The 18,685-nt window shown below is 43.2% G+C and overlaps 2 protein-coding genes across 10 annotated transcripts; one reads left to right on the top strand and one right to left on the bottom strand.

Annotated features, from left to right (window-relative positions):
* Window positions 1-657: 657 nt before the first annotated feature.
* On the bottom strand, window positions 658-9,745 carry mfsd11 (major facilitator superfamily domain containing 11). 7 transcript variants are annotated; one of them, XM_063472508.1, is made up of 15 exons: window positions 9,407-9,745; window positions 9,115-9,307; window positions 8,496-8,684; window positions 8,359-8,414; window positions 7,543-7,650; window positions 7,380-7,459; window positions 7,195-7,291; window positions 6,608-6,666; window positions 6,334-6,493; window positions 4,538-4,581; window positions 4,385-4,450; window positions 4,094-4,219; window positions 3,833-4,007; window positions 3,353-3,488; window positions 658-3,266 (listed from the first exon to the last, which is right to left on the bottom strand). In XM_063472508.1, exons 3-15 carry the CDS (start codon window positions 8,589-8,591, stop codon window positions 3,105-3,107), a joined length of 1,365 nt encoding a protein of 454 aa, XP_063328578.1. In that variant the 5' UTR covers window positions 8,592-8,684; window positions 9,115-9,307; window positions 9,407-9,745; the 3' UTR covers window positions 658-3,104. The 7 variants fall into 7 exon arrangements, with proteins under 7 accessions (XP_063328578.1, XP_063328577.1, XP_063328579.1 ...); XM_063472507.1 differs by lacking the exon at window positions 9,407-9,745 and having other exon boundaries at window positions 9,075-9,383; XM_063472509.1 differs by lacking the exon at window positions 9,407-9,745 and having other exon boundaries at window positions 8,496-8,603; window positions 9,075-9,383.
* Window positions 9,746-10,902: 1,157 nt separating this feature from the next.
* Window positions 10,903-15,558, top strand: srsf2b (serine and arginine rich splicing factor 2b). 3 transcript variants are annotated; one of them, XR_010093828.1, is made up of 4 exons: window positions 10,903-11,728; window positions 12,057-12,356; window positions 13,698-13,764; window positions 15,362-15,558. XR_010093828.1 is itself a non-coding variant. In XM_063472514.1 (3 exons), exons 1-2 carry the CDS (start codon window positions 11,370-11,372, stop codon window positions 12,352-12,354), a joined length of 645 nt encoding a protein of 214 aa, XP_063328584.1. In that variant the 5' UTR covers window positions 10,904-11,369; the 3' UTR covers window positions 12,355-12,356; window positions 13,698-15,558. The 3 variants fall into 3 exon arrangements, 2 of the variants coding, with proteins under 2 accessions (XP_063328584.1, XP_063328583.1); XM_063472514.1 differs by having other exon boundaries at window positions 10,904-11,728; window positions 12,069-12,356; window positions 13,698-15,558; XM_063472513.1 differs by having other exon boundaries at window positions 10,904-11,728; window positions 13,698-15,558.
* The last annotated feature ends 3,127 nt before the right edge of the window (window positions 15,559-18,685 follow it).

Raw genomic sequence — 18,685 nt, 5'->3', positions numbered from 1 at the left:
TAACTCGCAGTCACAGTCTCTATAAATACAAAAGAAAAACACAGACTCACATCATCACCGTCTGCTCTGAAATCACTGTGAAAATCATTCATATCACAGAGCTGATATAGCTCACAGATATCTTATTCTTTTAGATTTTTCTCTTGAGTTTCAGTTTCCATCACCCTTGGAAACACATCAGCTCTCATGCTGACATTGCACAGCCTGTATTATCCGATTTGTAGTTTCTATGTAAGCACTTTGCGATGCTGGTTTTGACATGTCATACCAATAAACTTTATTACTACTTAAGACAGGAACTTAAACAGTTTAATGTTTGTTCATATTAAGCAGTCCAGAGGTCCAGATGAGTGAGTTAGCTGAGGTGAAGTCTCAGAGCCCAGAACAGTTTGTGTATCAGGCAGTAAGCATGATTATTGCTGCTGCAGAGATTTAACACAGGAGTCTGTGGGGACTGACTCACTGCTGGAGCCTCCTGTGGACATTAGAGGAACTTCTCTTTGGTTTAGCGTCACACACAAATAATCTAAAAGTCAGTGAGGATCCAGGTGTGTTTGAAGTGACTGACAGCTCTGTTCAGATCATCTCGTGTTTCCATCCTTAAAGCTGTGGAGCTCTCCATGTAAAAACACAATGAATGCAGAAAACAGTATTTTATTGACAAGAAAAACATGCAGGCAGAAGTTTGGGTGTCGTTTTTAATTACATTCAAGTATAAAATCATCACCTTGGTACATTTCCCTTATTTATCCTTTGATTGCGTTCACTGCAGTGGCAACATGAACTAAAGTTGAGCAAACCCGACTCCCAGCAATAAATTAACTACAATAGTGTACGGCCATTCGTTGTTTGACACTTGGAACAGAAAAAAAAAAGAAACTACAGCATGTCTGATGTTGCTCCTTGTCACCATGGCAACATTACAAAAAGCATTAAGGCTCAAATGTCATGCTGTGTCTGTTTGGCGTCACATCAGTTTAAACCGGAGAGTGAAACTGTGAATCTGCACTGATCACACAACGAGACAGTTTCAGCCGTGCCAGCAGCCCAGTGAGGCTCCACCTCAAAGATACCTTCTGTGATTACCCTGTGCACGCTGCAGCCACCAGGTGGCAGTGTTTTCACGTGTTGAGCTACAGTCCACCATCATAAGTGAGAATATATCATGATGATTTAACTGGTTAAATAAAGGCTATAACAACTCACTGCACCATCTAACAGAATGTCACAACTGCTTCGGCTCATTTTGTGGCACTTTAACTATTTTTAAACAAGAATTTATCATTTAAGTAAACCTGAACCGAAGGAACGATTAAGTTCAGTTCAAGACGGGCAGAGGGGAGTCAGATGACGAGCAGAAAGATGAACGAGGGCAGAGTTTGTTATATTTGTGTGTTTTTAATTAAGTTTAATCATATTTTTAATCCCGATCATTAACATTAATTGGGGAAATTTTGAAGTTCATTTGGTTGAGTTAAAATGTGGTTTAAGGAGGTGAGCTGCACATGTAGGCATGACCAGTCTACGCACAGTCAGTATAAAAAGTCTGCATTTCCTTAGATCACATAAATAAGTGCATGTCCTTTAATTATTGGCCATTTCATTTTTTTAAAAGTATTTTTAGAGTAAAAGCTGTTAAAAACAATCAGTTTTGGTGATTTTCTTTTAGTGGAAGGACAGATTTTTCACCCCTATATGCAGAAAAGCCCTGAATATCTCCCCATGACTGTTTCTCATGTTTTTGGTGGCACCTCCATCCTCACATTTACCAAAAGTGATTCAAAATAAGTGAAATAGCACCCCCTAGTGGGCAAAAACTGCACAGGGTGCCTTTAAGAGGAAGGGGAAAAAAACAGTTCAGTGGATGTTGCATTATGGGATTTGTAGGAACAAGCATTTTTTTCCTGTAGACACATACCCATGTGAGCCACCAAATATTATAGATACCCAATCACTGAGGCGCCCCTTCAGGTCAAAGTCTGTGTAGCTTCAACTCTGTCTGTCATCATTAACGCAGAAAAAAACAAAAGCAAAAAACCCTGACTTTCTTTTCTTTTTCCTGTTAAACACAATGAGGTGAGAAAAGCAGCAAAGATGAGAAAGAAAAAACAAACAAACAACTTTTTCCTGTCCTTAGAGGCACGAACAGAACATCGTCCGCTCTGCAGTCTGAGCTGAGCGCCGTCAGCCACGCCTGATTAAGAGCTGCTTCCTGGACCGCAGAGATGCACTTTGACGACACGGATCTCATTACAGCGAAACCAGTCGTGTAAAAGAACAGAAGACGAGAGGGGAACGTGACACCAGAAGTTAAAAAGAAGTGACTTCTTTTTGTTTCCCTTTAAATAAAAACGGCTTCATTTTAAAGCCGAACAGCTGAGAACAGTAAAACTGCCTCATGTGGCGTGAATCGCAGTCTGTGACCGCTTCACTCCAACATTAGAAGGAAGAAAAATATTTATGAGACACGTATGGAACCCATGAGTGACAACCCTTCAGTATTTGGCTGTAACCAGAGCTGGATTTGTACAGATAGCATATAGAAGTCTAACTTTATCCTTTTTCTTCTTGTTAACAAATCCAGAAAAAAAAAACCTACAAATATGTTTAACCTTTTAAAACTGCTCAGTGATTGGCTCAGTGATCTGGACGCCATTTTTCCCCTCAGGTGGGTGTGGTTTCCGTGGAGCTCTCCCGTATGTTTCTAACAGATGACCAAGGGCTTTTCACAGAATTTATTGTCAAGATGGAAGTTGGTCCACTGAAGGACTAACAGTGTGACGCCGGCACGAGCAGTGGGATTATTACTCTCTTTGCCTTGAATAGAGTTTATTTACAGACCGGGTGCACAAGAAGAAGGAGGGCGGTCTGGTTATGAAACTAAACGAGGTATATGAGGCGTGCACACCACCGTCACACATGCCGTTTGATTTAATTAGGTAAATGCTGAGATCAGGAGGAGCGTTTGGTCCCATGTTCAGAATCTAAATGTACCACAGCTAGCATCAGTCTGTGGGCTGGTCGTCCCTGGGCGAGGTTTTTTTTTCCTTTCCAGCCATGGAGAGCGAAACACCTCCAGCTGTGCCCTCGTCATCCGGCCCAGTTCAGATACTCTCGTAGTCCGACTGCCGCCTGCTGGAGTTGGCCATGTGATCCACCTTAAAGAAGGTTATCGTGCCCAGAAATCCCACCAGGACCAGGATGAGCAGCTGCCAGTGCAACAGCAGGTAGTTACTGTAGTAGAAGGCCAGAGCGGCCATGATGGACTGCACAGGAAATGACAAACACAGGTTAATTCAAAATAAAACTCAGCTGTAAAACAATACACTCTCCTGTTCAGTGTTTGTGTCACCTGGATGAACTTGAAGACGGCAAAGGCGGGGGCGCTGTTGTCGTGGAACATGAAGCCGATGATGCTGAGGAGCTGCGTGTTGAAGCAGCTGTCACCCAGACCGAGCAGGAAGCTGCAGAACAAGGCCACGCCCACACTGAGGCACACAAACGGTAACGTTAACCCGACAGCATCGTTTAAATAAGTTTAGAAAACCGAAGTCTGAACACAGTCAGAGGGCTCGTAACGGAGGCTCAGGGGAAAGAGAACAAGGCTTTTATTGTGAAAAGGTAACAAAACCATTTATTTGCATTATTTCAGTCATTTCGATTTTATTTTTAAATGTACACACATTTATTAATAATCATATATATTAAAAACTTTTTATATTTTTTCATCAACATCTCTCCTTTTTTATTAGTTTGATAACGAATTATTTTTTTAAAAGTCAATTTTGTCGTTATGACTCACGCCTCAGCGCTTCACGTGATTTTTCTTTACCTGGGGCTGATGAAGGCCTCCAGATCTGTTCCTTCTTCCGGAGCCAGCGGAGCGTCGCTGGCAATGTTGAGGAAAATCAGGTAGAAGGCGATGATGTGGGTGACGAACCCGAGCAGAACTATGGGGTTCCTTCCGAAGCCGATGCGTTTGTTCAGTATCCCGAACACGCTACCACCTGACGGAGAGACGCGACACTCCTCAGCTCATCTCCTTGTTCTCGCCCTGCGGCGTTTTCCCTTCAGACGAATGAAGATGACTCACCTAATATCTCGCCCACGCCGATGCAGATCCCAGAGATCCCGATCAAACTCTTCGCATCCTGGCCGAAGCTCATCATGGCACCGATGCACGTGCCGTACACGCCGCTGTAGAAGGTCAGCTCCAAACCTGACGGAGCCGCAGGCATCGGGTCAGTTCGAGGGGCTTCAGTATCAGTCGTGTTTAAATGTGCACTGAGCAGCTTTTTTGCATTCAATCATTTTCATAACAAATATCTGATTGTGACTTAAAGGAGGAGACCATCCTCTCCTCGCCCAGCTCGTCTCCACCCACCTGTGTATCCGATGGAGACGCCCAGCAGCAGCATTTCTTTGGTGATGAACAGCTTACACGCTTTGACTGCAGACAGGACGGCAGAGGTTAACACGCGGCTCGGGACCTTTCAGCTACAGGCGAGAAACCAAGGGTATTTTTTCAGAAACTCACCAAAAGCGTCGAGCGCCTGAGAGCAGAGGTGAGAGCATCCCGAGCTGCGGAGAGGAGAGAGAGTGGGAGGTTCATTATACTCATTTAAACAGTCACCGTGAAAGTTTCTGCCCCTCGACCTTCTAAGGTTCATATTTATATTTGGGCGCTCCTTCCTGAGCCGCCTTGGTATCCCGGAGACGGTATCCCAAGAAATGCACAAAAGACCACAAAGGATGGCGTTTACAGTTAAAGGTCGCCTGTCTCATTTCCGCAGTCCCTCTGAAATAATTATCCTTCCTCCCGTGGACCAGAGAACCACGGCACCCATCCGGCTTTTAAGGGAAAAAAAAAAAAAAAAAAAAAAAAAAAGAGTTTTCCTGAACATTCCCAATCTACTTCCCATAATACACGGAGAGCTCTTATTTAAAACGCATCTCAATTTTAATTTTGAATGTACTTGTAACTCTCATACAGCACACCGATCACCTGAATAATTATTAATGACTGAGAAAAAGTTTCCATGCTCTCATTTTTCTAATTTTCTTTAAATTATGAATCATTTCACTGTTTAAGATCAAAGCTTTGTGTCTAAGTGAAGTCATCCCAGGCCGTGTTTGAACATGCAGCCAATCTGTGTGATTGGACAGTGATGAGCCAATGAGCTTGCAGTTTCACAGTCGGACCCGCCCACTCCACATCACAGGCGGTTTGTGTTTTAAACCACAATGACAGCAGTGAAAACGCTCAAAGCTTCCATTTATTTTTCAGTGCGTGTAACATCTGGAAATATTTGATCTTGCGTGTTTCTGTAGCAGCTGTAAACACGTGAACGCTCGCCGGGTGGAGCAGGTGAGGCTGATGCAGAGGCGGGGTCTGAATCCACACTGGGGTCATTTCCCACTAGCATCTACTCGACTCAACTCTATTGCATTTGACTCATTTTCCATTACAACTGGGTCATTAAGGCAAAACGGGCAGAAAGTCCTGTGCCCTCATTTCAATGAGACACGAGCAGCAATGGAGGACATCGAGGTCCACCTGCTGCTCGCTCTGCAGCTTTTTCCCAAGATGAAACACGAGAGCCCACGAAGGCGGCGCGTGCACCCACTTCCTTTACTGCTGGATTTTTTTTTTCAAAAACAAAACAAACAAACAAACAAACAAACAAACAAAAAAAAAAATGGAGCTTTGATGGAGCCACTGATGACTCATCTAGTCACGTCCCTCCCTGACCAATCAGTGGCTGAGCAGGCATTATAAAAAAAATCCTGGAACCAGGAAGTCGAAGTAGGTCATAGTGAAAAAGAAAAAAAGAAACGAAAAAGAAAATGTGTTACTGCGCATCTTCCCTGCCACCTGTCCACCGTTCTGTCATAATAAAGTTTTAAAAAGCCCCAGAATTATATAAAATAAAACGGAATTTTGTTGAAATGCATGATTTCCAGGCCTTTAATAACAAAAAGCAACATGCAGAGACATCTCCATCTTTTCCTGAACTCACAGTCACCCAAATAACGTCTGTTTCATTCTTGAGTGATGGCCCTACGCCTGCAGACCACAGTCTGCATGTTGTAGCTGTTTTCTGTCAGCAGGGGGGAGTGAAGAGGCGCGGCGCTCTAACAGAGCCGAAGGCTGAAACAACGAGAGAGTCCTGCTGCAGCGGCGTGTGCAGTCTCTCGTGATCTTTGAGGGTTTTTTTTTTTTTGCTCTGTTGTTGCTCCTCGTCCTGTTCCATCCAATCAGCATCTGACCCATGAGGCTGCACACGCCTCTGCGTACACAGACACAAACCATAATGTCACCTGAGTGCTCACCTGGTTGCGGCGTTGTCGCAGGATTCCTCCTGCAGCAGCGGCTCAGTCGCCTCAGCAGAGGAAGAGCATTCAGAATCAGGCTTCCTGAGGAGGAAGAAGAGGAAGCAGCCGACCAGGCTTATCACCGTCAGAGAGATGAACACCGTCCGCCGGTCCTTGTCTGAGAGGAACAGCATGAGTCAGACGCTTTTCATGAGACGGCCACACAGGAAGTTAATGCTACAAAAAGCGCCGTGTGAGGCAGAGAGCTCAGAGAAAATGGCTGGATTCAGACCTGTGATGTGGACGTGTCCGTGCCAAGCGCAGTAGATGTAGAGGTTTCCAAAGAACAAGCTGCAGAGAGAGGGAGGATTTAAAAAGGGGTGCACAGAAATCATCATGTGACTGAACTTCCCACAGAGCGTCATGAGTTTCAGAATCCACCGTTCCTGTTCACGTGAGCCACTCGCGGTGAGAGCCGTTCACAAGCACCACAGTATCATATTTACCAGCACGCTGCACCGAACATGCTCTGCCATAAAGCTCGCCATTGTTACCGTGGTTCCCATACAGCTGACTGACCTCTGACCTGTTCATATTGACAGTAAGGCTTATATCCAATCAGATTTCTTATTACAGGCACAACAGTCGCCCCCGGCTGGCCATCAGGAAAACTACTGTATTGGCTTCTCAGACCCCAAACCTACAGCCATCTTTTATATACAGTCTATGGCCTGCCTGTTGACGTGGTCATTGAGCAGAATCTGAAACGTTCTGAGGTTTATGGGAAAGTATGGCAGCGGTTTGGCTTTTAGACCGCACTGGGGACAACATGGGGGTCGTTGAAGCTTATATCCTGACTATGTACTCCTGAAGGTTTACCTGAACTGCAGCAGCGCCCAAAATATACCGCTGTTTCTTCCGATGGTGCTGTCTGTGGAGTTGATGGTGAGGACGTTCCCCTGAGCTGTCCACAGCACTAGAGTGCAGAAATCAAAATGTCAGATATGTGCACAGACCAAGCTTCTTTTCCAAATATCAGGGCTAGAGGGATGATGCTGCTTTACCTGCTGCTGCTATTCCAACCAGCACGGACGCCGTGTAGAAGCTCCAGGTGTACGGGTAGATGAACATGGCGATGTACAGGCTGTGGAAGACGACAGTGCATGAATTAGGAGGCTTGTTTTCTATTGAAGGGGTGGAAAAGAGTGGATGAGAGTGTGCAGGTACCTGTACAAAAGCCCGCTGAAGAACATGGAGAGCTGGGGCCCGATGACAGCCACCACCGACGGGGCGATGAGGTTGGAAGCAGAGAAAACACCGTAGATGATGGCCATGCTGCGAGAGGTAGAGCACAGTCAGGTACCTCACTTTAATTGACGGATTTTTTAATTTGAAGCCACGCGAAGTGCACAAAACCAAACTTTACAACCACCAACACTGAAGAAAAACGAGCGGTTTAGGTTCCTGCTGACGGCCATGCAGTGATTTCCACCAATCAGCTGTTTTCAAGTCTGTGCCTCTGTTAACGTTATGAACTAACGAAGCTCTCTACTTCAGTTAAACGCTCTTGAACTCTTTGCTCACAGAGCACTGACAAACTCCAGATGATCTGCTTGATCCACTCATACGGCATCATGGGAAATGTGGTTGTAATCACATGGTTAGTAGTTAACAGCTTCCTTCATTAGTTGTTTTTTGAGCCTTCTGCAGGGAAACTGCAGACATCTGAGCACTTTTCTGTTTTTTTCTGCTGCTGGCACCGAATTGACATGAGCATAGATTTAAAAACAACAACAACAACAACAAAAACAATGAAATGTCTCCGTTTTAAACTTCAATGTGACGTCTTTTCACTGCTTAAAATCAGCTGGAAGCTTTAAATAATCGACAGTGATTATGGTCTCCTCACTTTCTGCTTTCTGGAAGATTTCTGAAAACCCTGACGGTTCAATAAGATTAACCTTAGATTGAATTAACCCCTCAGTGCTTTCTGGCTGCGACTGATTCGATTTGAGAAAGTGCCACCAGTCGACACTTGTTTACCTTGTGTATCCGCTCCCGTGGAACTCGGTGCTGTTGAAGCTCTTGATCACTGTTTGCTGTTAAGATAAAGAAAAAATGACTTATAAGATGTAAAGTCTGCATAATTTTGACTGAAGTGCAGTCAGTGACAAACCTACCTCTATATTGCCACATGTCTGAAAGGCTGTGAACATGAACATAAAGCCGAAGCCGAGGATGATGATGTTTAAAAGCTTCTTCCCTTCTGGACTCATTCTGGAGGTTATCTGAACTCCCCGAGGAAGTAAAAACCAAAAAAATAAAAAATTAAATGAAATAATAAGCTACTGTTGGTGTGAAGAGCTCATCTGAGAATAGAAACAAAGGAAGTTCATGTCAGAATACGTCTCTAAGAAGTTTTAATCAGTCAACAGCAATAAAACCAAGCCACGTTTAAATTCCGCCTGTTTTACCGCACACACCCATTTTCTGCGTTTGTTTGATAAAGAATTAAAATAAAAAGCAACACTGCCTTCAAAGCAGTGTAGTGTGATTGATGTGATGTACGCCGAAAGAAGACAGTCTGGGGTGAACACAGCTGTGTGCTATCTGATTTTATACGAAAGAGGGTTTAATTTAGACATTTCTAAACGAGATTCGGTTTGCTGCTCGTTGCTAGAAATGCATAATGCGGAAATGACTATTTCGGATGACAAGAGACAAATCGGTATTTTTAGTTTTTTAAGTGTCACGCTTACAGAGCAGTTGTGCCCGGAAAATCAGCCGTGATCAGCTCACCAAATCTGCCGACGCTGCTGAGCTAACCTGCCTGCTTTTCTCCTCACTCAGTCGGTCAGCTCTTCGTGGGAACCCCCGCAGCCATTTATCATCACCGTTCGGATCCTAAACCAACTTTAACACCATGTTTCCGCCGTGGAAAGCTGCTTCCCGGAGCTCTTTCACAGCACCGATAAACAGGACTGACCTGAAACTAAAACGAGAGTCATATGAGTGAAATCAGCTGACAGGCTAACAGGCTCTGCTACAAGGAAACGGCTAAAGACTTGCACATGCGCAGAAAGAAACTCACAACAACCCGCGATCTAGGCGTTTCTCTTATTTTCCGTTTTCGTTTTAATTTTTTTTAATATTACATCTATTATATTTAAACCCTCTGGATTTCCTGTTCTGTAGGGGGAGCTCTCGAGTTCGTCCAGAAGAATGATTAGGCATCTGAGGAGCTGTAGAATAACCACCAAAAATAGTTACGTTTGCAACGTGGACATCACATTGTCCAGTTTACGGCATCCGCCATCTTGATTTGGGGCATGAAGCCAGCAGTAGGTTGTGGCGGTTGAAGGTGTGGCATCATCAGCACCTACTGCTTTTTCTACACACAGGTAAGCTTCTGCTGTGGGCTAACCGTGCTTTTGAGTTTTTGTTGTTGTTGTTGTTGTTGTTGTTGTTTTTTAATATAAATATTTATTCGAAGAAAGAACAAAGTACAAACTCATTAACTTAAAATAAATACAATACAGTCATACTTATGTGTCAGTGGGAGCAGAAAACAAGAGGAAAAATATCAAAAACTGAAGAAGCTTTTGTATCAAGCATGAATGAATGAACTAATATTTAGTTGAGAATAGTGAAGTTCTAACTGTGTCTTTAATTAGAAGTCTGATAGTGTCAAAACATAATTTCCTTAGGGCTTATTAAATTAAAGTTGTGGAATTCCATCATAAAGGTGAGGAAATTAGGTTTTCTGTTTAGAAATTTACATTTATGAATATGAAAATTGCCAAAAGAAGAAAATAAGTGAAGAAACCAGACCTTCTTCCTGTTAACATCACAAGATGACTCTAAAAAAAGTTATATCCAGCTCAGGCATCAAAGCTAAGCTTTTTTTTTTAATGAAACAGTTTTTAATGACACTGTTATCAGAGTCAGACACTTTCAAAATGCACCTAGCCCAACTTCTCAATAGTCACACTGGCTTTTGTATTCATTGATTTCAGCTTTTTTTTAAATTTTTGCTCAAATACACAATTTATTATATTAGTTCAGACTATTACAAAAGTAACAAATATACACATAAATGTTGTTTACTAATATATATATCAAAGAGGACTGTCTCTGGGTTACATCTGGTGTCAGCACAGGACTTGTGTCACTTCCTCTTTGTCGTCTCACTGTTTTGTTTCTTCTTTACAGGCTTCAGTAACAGGGCTGTATTTATGTTGTGGGATACTTGCAGCCTGTGATTACTGTTCTTTAAAAGATGTTGATAAATAGTTTAACAGTTATAAGAGAGATATCAACAAAATTAAAGGTGACCTTTAACTTATTTTGTTATTTTTTTATGCACTTTGCTTATCAGGAAGCTGGGATAAGAGAAAATGCCATTCTGGAGGTTCTCAGGAATTATTTTGTGTTTTAGACAACAGTTTGAAATCAAATTTTCAACAACATAATTCATTACATAAACAATGTATGTTTGGTGCACGTGTCATTTTCATGCGTGGGACAGTAACTGTCTTGTATTGTATGCTATGTATTTAGCAATAACAATACAATGTTTAGTGGTAATGTTCTAAACAGAAGAACACCAAGTGTGGTGTATGTGCGCATTGATCTGCCTGTGCTCTTCCACAACATGGTCAATAAAGTAAGTCACTTTCCACTAAAAGGGTAGTTAAGTTATCAGAGAGAACATAACATTGTAGAATGACCCAATAAAACATCTTGTTTTGAGTCCTCGTTGGCGTGTTTAGTGTAAAGACTGCAATCACCGCACGGGAGCGCTCGGGAGCGGATTTCACTCCATTTGTTTTCCGCGTAGAAGAAGAAGCTCTAGTCGCTGCTGGCTCGGCGCGGTTCGGAGACATTTGTGGCGTGCTCTGTGTTTTTGGCGGCAGTAAACTGAGCCAGATCCGCGAGGTTCTGCTTAAATCGCTCCGTTCTGTCTCTGCGGAGCGTTTTGAGCCGCGCAGGCGCAATCTGTGTTACTTTCCGGACTGTTGTGGGAGCTTCCCGGGCCTCTCGCGCCAGGCAGCATGAGTTACGGCAGGCCTCCGCCGGACGTCGACGGCATGACTTCCCTCAAAGTGGACAATCTAACGTACCGGACCTCTCCCGAAGCCCTCCGCCGGGTGTTTGAGAAGTACGGCCGGGTAGGGGACGTCTACATCCCGCGAGACCGCTACACCAAGGAAAGCCGGGGCTTCGCGTTTGTTCGGTTCCACGACAAACGGGACGCCGAGGACGCCATGGACGCCATGGACGGCGCGCTGCTGGACGGGCGGGAGCTGCGGGTCCAGATGGCCCGGTACGGCAGACCCCCCGACTCCCATTACGGCGGAGGACGGCGAGGAGGAGGACCGAGCCGGAGGTACAGCGGACGGCGGAGCAGAAGGTAAGGAGAGGCCGGATCTCTGGTGTGCAGAGCGAGCGTGACTGAATGTGGATCATTTACTTTCCCCACAACACTGTAATTAAGACTCTACCGTTTATCAATGATTACGTTTAATTATCCAGAGATTTATGAGTTATTTGATTAAAATAAAGGCCGGAAGTTTTCTTCAGACCAGCTGATTGGAGGCTCAGAGCTAACCAGGAGAACCAGATGGCTCCTGACGGTCAGCTCTGCTCACTTTACCTCCAGCCCTGCAGCTCATGTTCTCCTCAGTTCAGATCCAGCTGTTTTTTCTTTGACTGTAACTCAACCCACTGAATGTATCCAGCTGTTCCCCCAGCCCGAGACGCAGGAGACGGAGCAGATCCCGCAGCAGGAGCCGCACGCCTTCTCGAAGCCGGTCCCGCTACAGCAGATCCAGGTCCCGGTCCTACTCCAGGTCCAAGTCCCGCTCTCCCAGGACCAAGAAGACCAAGGCACGCTCTCCTTCCAGGTCTAGGTCCCGGTCCAGATCCAGATCCAGGTCCAGGTCCAGAAGCCGCACCCCTTCCTCCAAGAGAGTGTCCAGGTCGAGATCTAAAAGCCAGCCAAAGTCAGCAGCAGAAAATGGAAATGAAACCTCGTAGAGGTGAGTTTAAACGTTAGCGGCCATTTTGTTAGATACACACATTTTTCCCTCAGATGATCAGCAGGGGATTTTTTTTCCCAGTCTAGCAAAAGTTTCTAAACTTTTCAGTAATAGAAGTTGTGTATTTAAAAAACAAAATGTGGAATTCTCTCCTCCTCAAGCTGCGGTATCCTGTTTGCTAAAGTGGAGTTTGAGCTGAGCTGAGGCAGAATGAGCAGGTACAAGGTGTGTGGCGAGCTGCAGCGACAGGGTGGAGGCAGTCAGTGTTGGTTTGGTGGTGTTGAGGTATGTGTGTCTGCTGTTCTGACTGCGCACAAAGGAGCGGCGGTTTGTGGTGCTTGAAGGGTTGCATCACTTCCTCTTAGCTCCACCTCATTTGAATTTGTGCACATTAGAAAGAGAAGGGTGACTTTACATGAGCTGGCCTCTCCAGGTGTTTCTGGTGACTCTTGCTCTTATTTTGAAAGTTCGTGTGCTCATCCACACATTCAGGGGCTCGCTGGAGAGTCAGATGTTTGTACTTGACGGTGCGCACGTCCGCGCCTTCTGCAGTAGTATTCATGTTTTACTCCTGTGCAGATACTTCAAACACTTAGCTGTGCAGGTGGTGCATGCTTGTGCTTGCAAAATGAACTGCGCCACACTTGTTACCTGAACTTCATGACCATGCATAATAAAGCAATAATCGGCTCCCATGGACGCTCATTAATCCGTCCATCCTTGCCTGTTGCTGGTAGTCCTCATCGTCCTCTGCAGCCTCAGAGAGCTCGATGATTTTCCAGCTGCTGCAGGTTTTGGTTGAGCAGAAGAAGAATTAGGTAACAGCAGCTGTGGTCTGAGGCGGTGCCGTTGAAGTTTGCAGAGCTCAAGATAACGACCTGAGCAGGAAGTCCTGCAGGGAAGTAAAATGAGATGGGAAGCACCGGAGTCAGCTGGGTCCAGCTGCCTGCAAGAAGGAGTAAAACCAGCTGCTGTGGTCCAAACCAGTCCAGAATATTCAGAGCTCATGCAGCTGAGCAACAACGACAGCGAGCTGGTCCACCAGCAGCTGCTGAACTTTCAAAATAAGAGTAAGGGCTTCCTCCACATGTGTGGTGTTGTGTTCTCAGATGGGCATAAAGTAACTAATCCTAAAATAAGTCGCCAAATATTTCTGTGTGATCACAGCCAGAGGGTAAAATGAGAGTTCGATTAACAGAAGGCGATCACGATCTCTGCTCCAGTGATCTCGATTTTACATGTAAATTTGCAAGTTTCTGATCAGCCTCATATGAAATGCTTCTTTCTGTGTCAGCTGGTACTTTCTGTAACTTTTATTCCCGACGTTTGTTTGATTCACAGTTTCGATTAAAGACGTGTGACCTCCCGGACCGGCTTCCACGCAAGCACCAGAGTCCAGCCGTGAAAGGTTATTTTGTCTTCCGTGCTTTGGTTCATTTCCTTTTTTTTGCTGATTTATTGTGATTTTGTTTCCTTTTCATGTCCCGATTACAGTTTAAATGGTGTGTTCAGACCTGGATTTAAAAATGAAAGCTCATAAGATAAAATGTTCCACTCCTTTCATATTATCATCTCCTCTCTGGCCTGTATCACAAAGCCACATCTGGTGTCATAACTGCAATACAGTCACATGTGTGAACTGATGAATTGTGTACTATTATTGCTGAGAAAACTCTGTGTTAAAGGCCTGATGGGTGAATCGCCTCAGTTTCTAATATTACTAAACCTTCTACAATAAAACATCTGATGTTATTAGTTGAATTTGGACACAAAAGTCTGTCCTTTGTGTCCAAACTGTCCTTTATGATAACAGAAAACCAAATTTAAGCTTGAAATTAGCTGTAATCTCCCTTTGTGATACAGACCCACAAAATAATGCTTAAAGGATAATTTATGTGTAGATCTTCTTGGGGGTGGGGCTACGTAAAAGTGTTTATACCTGAGCAGAGAAACACTGAGCTCCCTGCAGGCCCAGATTCAAACCCAGAGCTGCTGTCAGAGCCACCACAGTCCAGTGATCGCTCTTTAAATTAGCATCTGAATTCACTGTTAAAACACCAAAGACTCACAAAACTAAACAGGTTAAAGTGTCCTGTGAGTTAAAATTCCAGTTTTTGTGAACTGAGTCTGGTGTAGTGTGGAAAGACGGCGTCCATTTCCACGACGAGCGCAGCGTGTTTGGTTCGGCAGTTTCACTTCCTGATGCAATTCCAGAGATGGCTGTGTTCACAGCTGTATGTGGACTTAGTCTGCGTGGGGGTGTGGCCTGCTGTCATACGCAGCAGGTGACACCTCAGATGAGTTCACCTTAAAGAAATGCAGTGATTTAAATCAGCAGAAAGAAAACAGTGAAGTCATTTACTGCGTTTCCTGGAAGCTGCAGCAGCTCCTGAGTGACACACAAACTACTTTTTTTTAAATTACTTAATGTTTTCTTTATTTTAACCTTTGTGTACAGCGCTTTGTGACTGCCTGTCTGCGAAAAGCGCTTAATAAATAAACCTTACCTTACTTATCAACAAAATCAACATTTATATTGATTAGACGGCTTTAATGAAAATACGAGTCACACACAAGTCATTTTAAATGTTCGAAAGGAAAGAACGGATCGGGAGCTTCTTCAGAAGCTGCAGGGAAGCTCAGGCCGTCCAGCGCTGCTCCTTAATTCCCCAAATCTCTGAAAAAGTGACGGAAATCAGCCTGAACCGAACCAGAATTATACTTTAAGCATCCATTTGTTTTCTGTCACACCTCCACCTGCTTTTCTTGTCTGATAAAGTGATATGAAACACTTTTAACCTGTAGAACTGTAGCTTTTTATTTTCAGTGTGTTTATTTAGCTTTTTAATTGAATTTGCCCATTTAAAAAAACACAATCTTTACATTTGTGCAGCTCAGTGTTTGTTAGGCAGGTTATTCCAACCTTTTCAGGACAGACACACACTGACTCCTTTGTTCTTTTTTTTTTAATGCTAACCCTGCTCGTGTGTTTCTTTGTGCACTAGGCGCAGTTGTGTAGCAGTTGAGTTTTGCTGGTTAGCTGTTAAGGTGGCGTGTTGCGCCAACGTGTCCGTGTTCTCCTGATTGGTCCTGTGACCGCGGCGCTAACGACTGCTTCAGTCTCGGCTTCTGTACAAAGACACGGTTTTTCTCTTGTACACAAATGTGACTTTCAATAAAGATTTGATGTTTTGTGTATAAAGTTGTCCTCTCGTCATTCGGCTGTACGTGTGGTGTGTAGATTTCACGCAGGAGTCATCCTCACTGTCATTTTAGTTTCCAAAGGAATCCAAACAAGTCAAAGTTATGGATGTGAATTTCTGCACAGCAAAGATGAAGACTTGGATAAAAACTGCAAGACATTTTAAATAACTATTGTAAGTGTGGTATTATGTCCCAGCATCTGTTTGGTATCCCAACAGTTGGGAAATTCCAGAGTTGTAGCAGCTAGAACATGAAATACGGCCTGTAACTAAGTCTCTTAAATAGATGGGTTACTAATAAAGGAATAAGTAAGCCTAAAATGTTTTTCTTTTCAACATGAATAATGCACTAACACGGCTCTATTATTGATGGATTCATTTACATCATCGTAAATTGTTATAATGGGATCAGTCCAGGTCGGGTAAATGACCACCTCCGGTGCGATTGTTCAGCAGGATGCTGGTAGAAACTACTGTTGGCTAAGGCAAAGGAGACATGATGCTCTGATGTGTCAGCTGAGTGAGTGTTAGATTAGATCGAAGCACTGTAGGACTGTGTGTGATTGAGACGTGGTAGTTTGAGGACTCAAACTGAGTAGAAATGTGCTCTGTAAGTACCAGTAAATGTACCATTTACAAAGGAAGAGGAGCGGGGGGATGGCATGTTAGAAGGCAGTGAGAGAGACGGAGAGGCAGCAGTGTGGAGGTGAGAGCAGGAATGTAGGAAATACGAGCGATAAAGGAAGGAAGCTGGCTGAGAAACCCCAAATGTCTGCAGGGACGGGTCAGGCGGAGGCCTCTGCAGAGAGGTTGTGTGCACAGCAATGAGCGAGTCACATCACGAGTGCACAGCCTCTTCATTATCACTACCTCTCATGCTTAGACGTGTTTGGGATGCAGAAACGTCAAAGGCGTCAACATAAACTGAGATCTCACACTCAGTGCACCCCTGACCTGCAGCCTTCAAACTGCTTTGGTTTGTGGTGTCACGCCTCCTGATGTGGTCTTTGTGTTTATTAAAATGGCAAAACCAGCCCTTCTAGTGGAAAGTTCTGGTAATGTCTCTGGCAGTTATTTTAGCTTCGTATGCAAATAAAAGACATTGCATTTTTACTATCACTGGGGCATAAAGCCTAAATTACAGATTTATAATTCATATATTATTATTTGACTCCTGTTGAATTTAAAAGTGCTCAAAAAAGTTACGCTGCTGACTCGTATTATGGAAAAAGCACATTTACCTCCATCCTTACTATGATAAAGATGACATGTCGGCCACCACGGTGAAGTTTAATGTTTGTATTGATTAAACTTGCTTGTTTTGTTTGTACGTGTTATATATTGTGTGTGTTGTGCTGTTTTTGTATTATATGGGATAATGTTGGGAAAAGTGCCTGAATTTGCTAACATGTGACTCCACAGTGATCTAAACTTAACCAATCAGCTGTTTGGCTTCTCTCACCAAGGTGCTTCAGCGTGAAGGGGTGAACTGTTCTGCTTCTGGGTTTCTTGGCACAACAAACATCACACAGAAAAAGGGAAGAATGAAGATGGAGAAAAACAGCCTCCACAACAGGAATCTGAAGCTGATCCATCCACTGAGCTTCAGCAGGAAACACAGGCTGAAACTGTTTTAGGAAATCTGTAGGAAGACATTAAACAGTCTGTGAGAGAGCGGAGGGATCAGCAAAGATGCCTGAAAGTTAATGAACAAGGACTAGAAAAGACTGAGCTCTTAAGCATTTAAAGATGGCACCCATGAAGGCGGGTTACTGACTTTTAGATATCTTCTCCTTTTTGGCTTTGTGAAAAATAAAATTTGAATTTCAGTGTAGTTTAAGTAAAACAAGAGAAAAAGTATGGAAGGAGGGTCAAAGTATTACATTTACAAATTCACAAACTTGAATACCTGAGAATCCAATCCAATAAACCTCCAACAGAGAACATTCAGAGTGCTGCTTTCTTCTCAATAAACACAATCTAAGCATTAAGAATGACTTGATCGGGTCATCCATGGCACAGTAAGCAGCCTGTGGTGTAACGAGGCCTATCAACCCTGCAAAGTGAAGCCATGTAGTCCAAAAAAGTTTACAATTTAAATGCCACCATTTTACGTAATTTCCTTGGGGATTAATAAAATCTTCTGATTCTGATTCAATGAAACAATTCAGCACAATCACTTGCTGACTAATTCATCGTCAGTAAAAGAATGTAGAGAGAGAATGTGAGCAGAGAGTCTGTGGAATACAAACACATGTATGATTATGGTTTAATTGTTTATTTAGTTTATTATTTACCTTTATTTCACTGGATGTTCCACTCATTAAAAAGACTATGTCATGTGAAATGACTGTTGAGGACCCAAGTGCAACATACAGAACACAGGAGGAACTTAAAACATGCATTTGATAAAAGTCAGGATCAAACAGGACCAGAGCACAGTAGGAGATAGAAATGCGCTGGGACACTCTGAGGAGGGAGATACAGTAGTCGGATTTATCCAGTCATACAGAAAAAGACAACAACATATACGAATGTTACAACCAACCAAACGAGACCGAGCTGATGTAGGTTTTGTTTAAGTTCACTTCCCACCCCTGTGTCGAGTAGATTTCCCAACTCTTAGATCAGTTAAGTGCACCTTATGTTATCCTTAATTTATTTTTTTATTTTTAAATGAACAAATTATAATCAGAATTTTAATGAATGAATAATAAAGACACTAAAACTTGAAATAATCTAAGAAATGTAATTCTATTTATTAACCATGACAATAAGATACAAAATAAAGGAAAAACGTTTCTGATTTAATGAAATTGACCAAGTCACAACATATATGAGAGACCTATTAAAGTTTTCAGAACTCAAAACCGTAAAAAAATCATTTAATTTATTAAGCTAAACTGAAAAAAAGAGACTGGCCATCTCTTGGATTTATATAAGCATCTTGGGTGTATTCAACACAACTGCCTCATGTTTTAAAGTTAAGTGAGTTAATTTAGCTCAATTGTTTAAGTTGCTGCCAAAGAAAAACATCTGTGTACAACCAATGTCCACTTTTGAATTATATATATATTTGTGTGTGTGTCTGTGAATATACATTTTTAAATATAATTATATGTTTAT

Source organism: Pelmatolapia mariae, linkage group LG4 (genome assembly GCF_036321145.2).
Source record: "Pelmatolapia mariae isolate MD_Pm_ZW linkage group LG4, Pm_UMD_F_2, whole genome shotgun sequence".
NCBI classification, from domain to species: domain Eukaryota; kingdom Metazoa; phylum Chordata; class Actinopteri; order Cichliformes; family Cichlidae; genus Pelmatolapia; species Pelmatolapia mariae.
The sequence above is the reverse complement of the archived record's forward strand: the minus strand, read 5'-3'. Positions and strand labels throughout refer to the sequence as shown.

Excerpts from the sequence above, each read along its gene's own strand:
- srsf2b (XM_063472513.1), top strand. The coding sequence starts at position 11,370 with ATGAGTTACGGCAGGCCTCCGCCGGACGTCGACGGCATGACTTCCCTC. Across the intron at positions 11,729-12,056 it reads AGCGGACGGCGGAGCAGAAG|CTGTTCCCCCAGCCCGAGAC; the intron begins GTAAGGAGAGGC and ends GAATGTATCCAG.
- mfsd11 (XM_063472508.1), bottom strand. The coding sequence starts at position 8,591 with ATGAGTCCAGAAGGGAAGAAGCTTTTAAACATCATCATCCTCGGCTTC. Across the intron at positions 6,494-6,607 it reads CGGACACGTCCACATCACAG|ACAAGGACCGGCGGACGGTG; the intron begins GTCTGAATCCAG and ends TGTTCCTCTCAG. Across the intron at positions 4,582-6,333 it reads TGCGACAACGCCGCAACCAG|CTCGGGATGCTCTCACCTCT; the intron begins GTGAGCACTCAG and ends TCCTCTCCGCAG.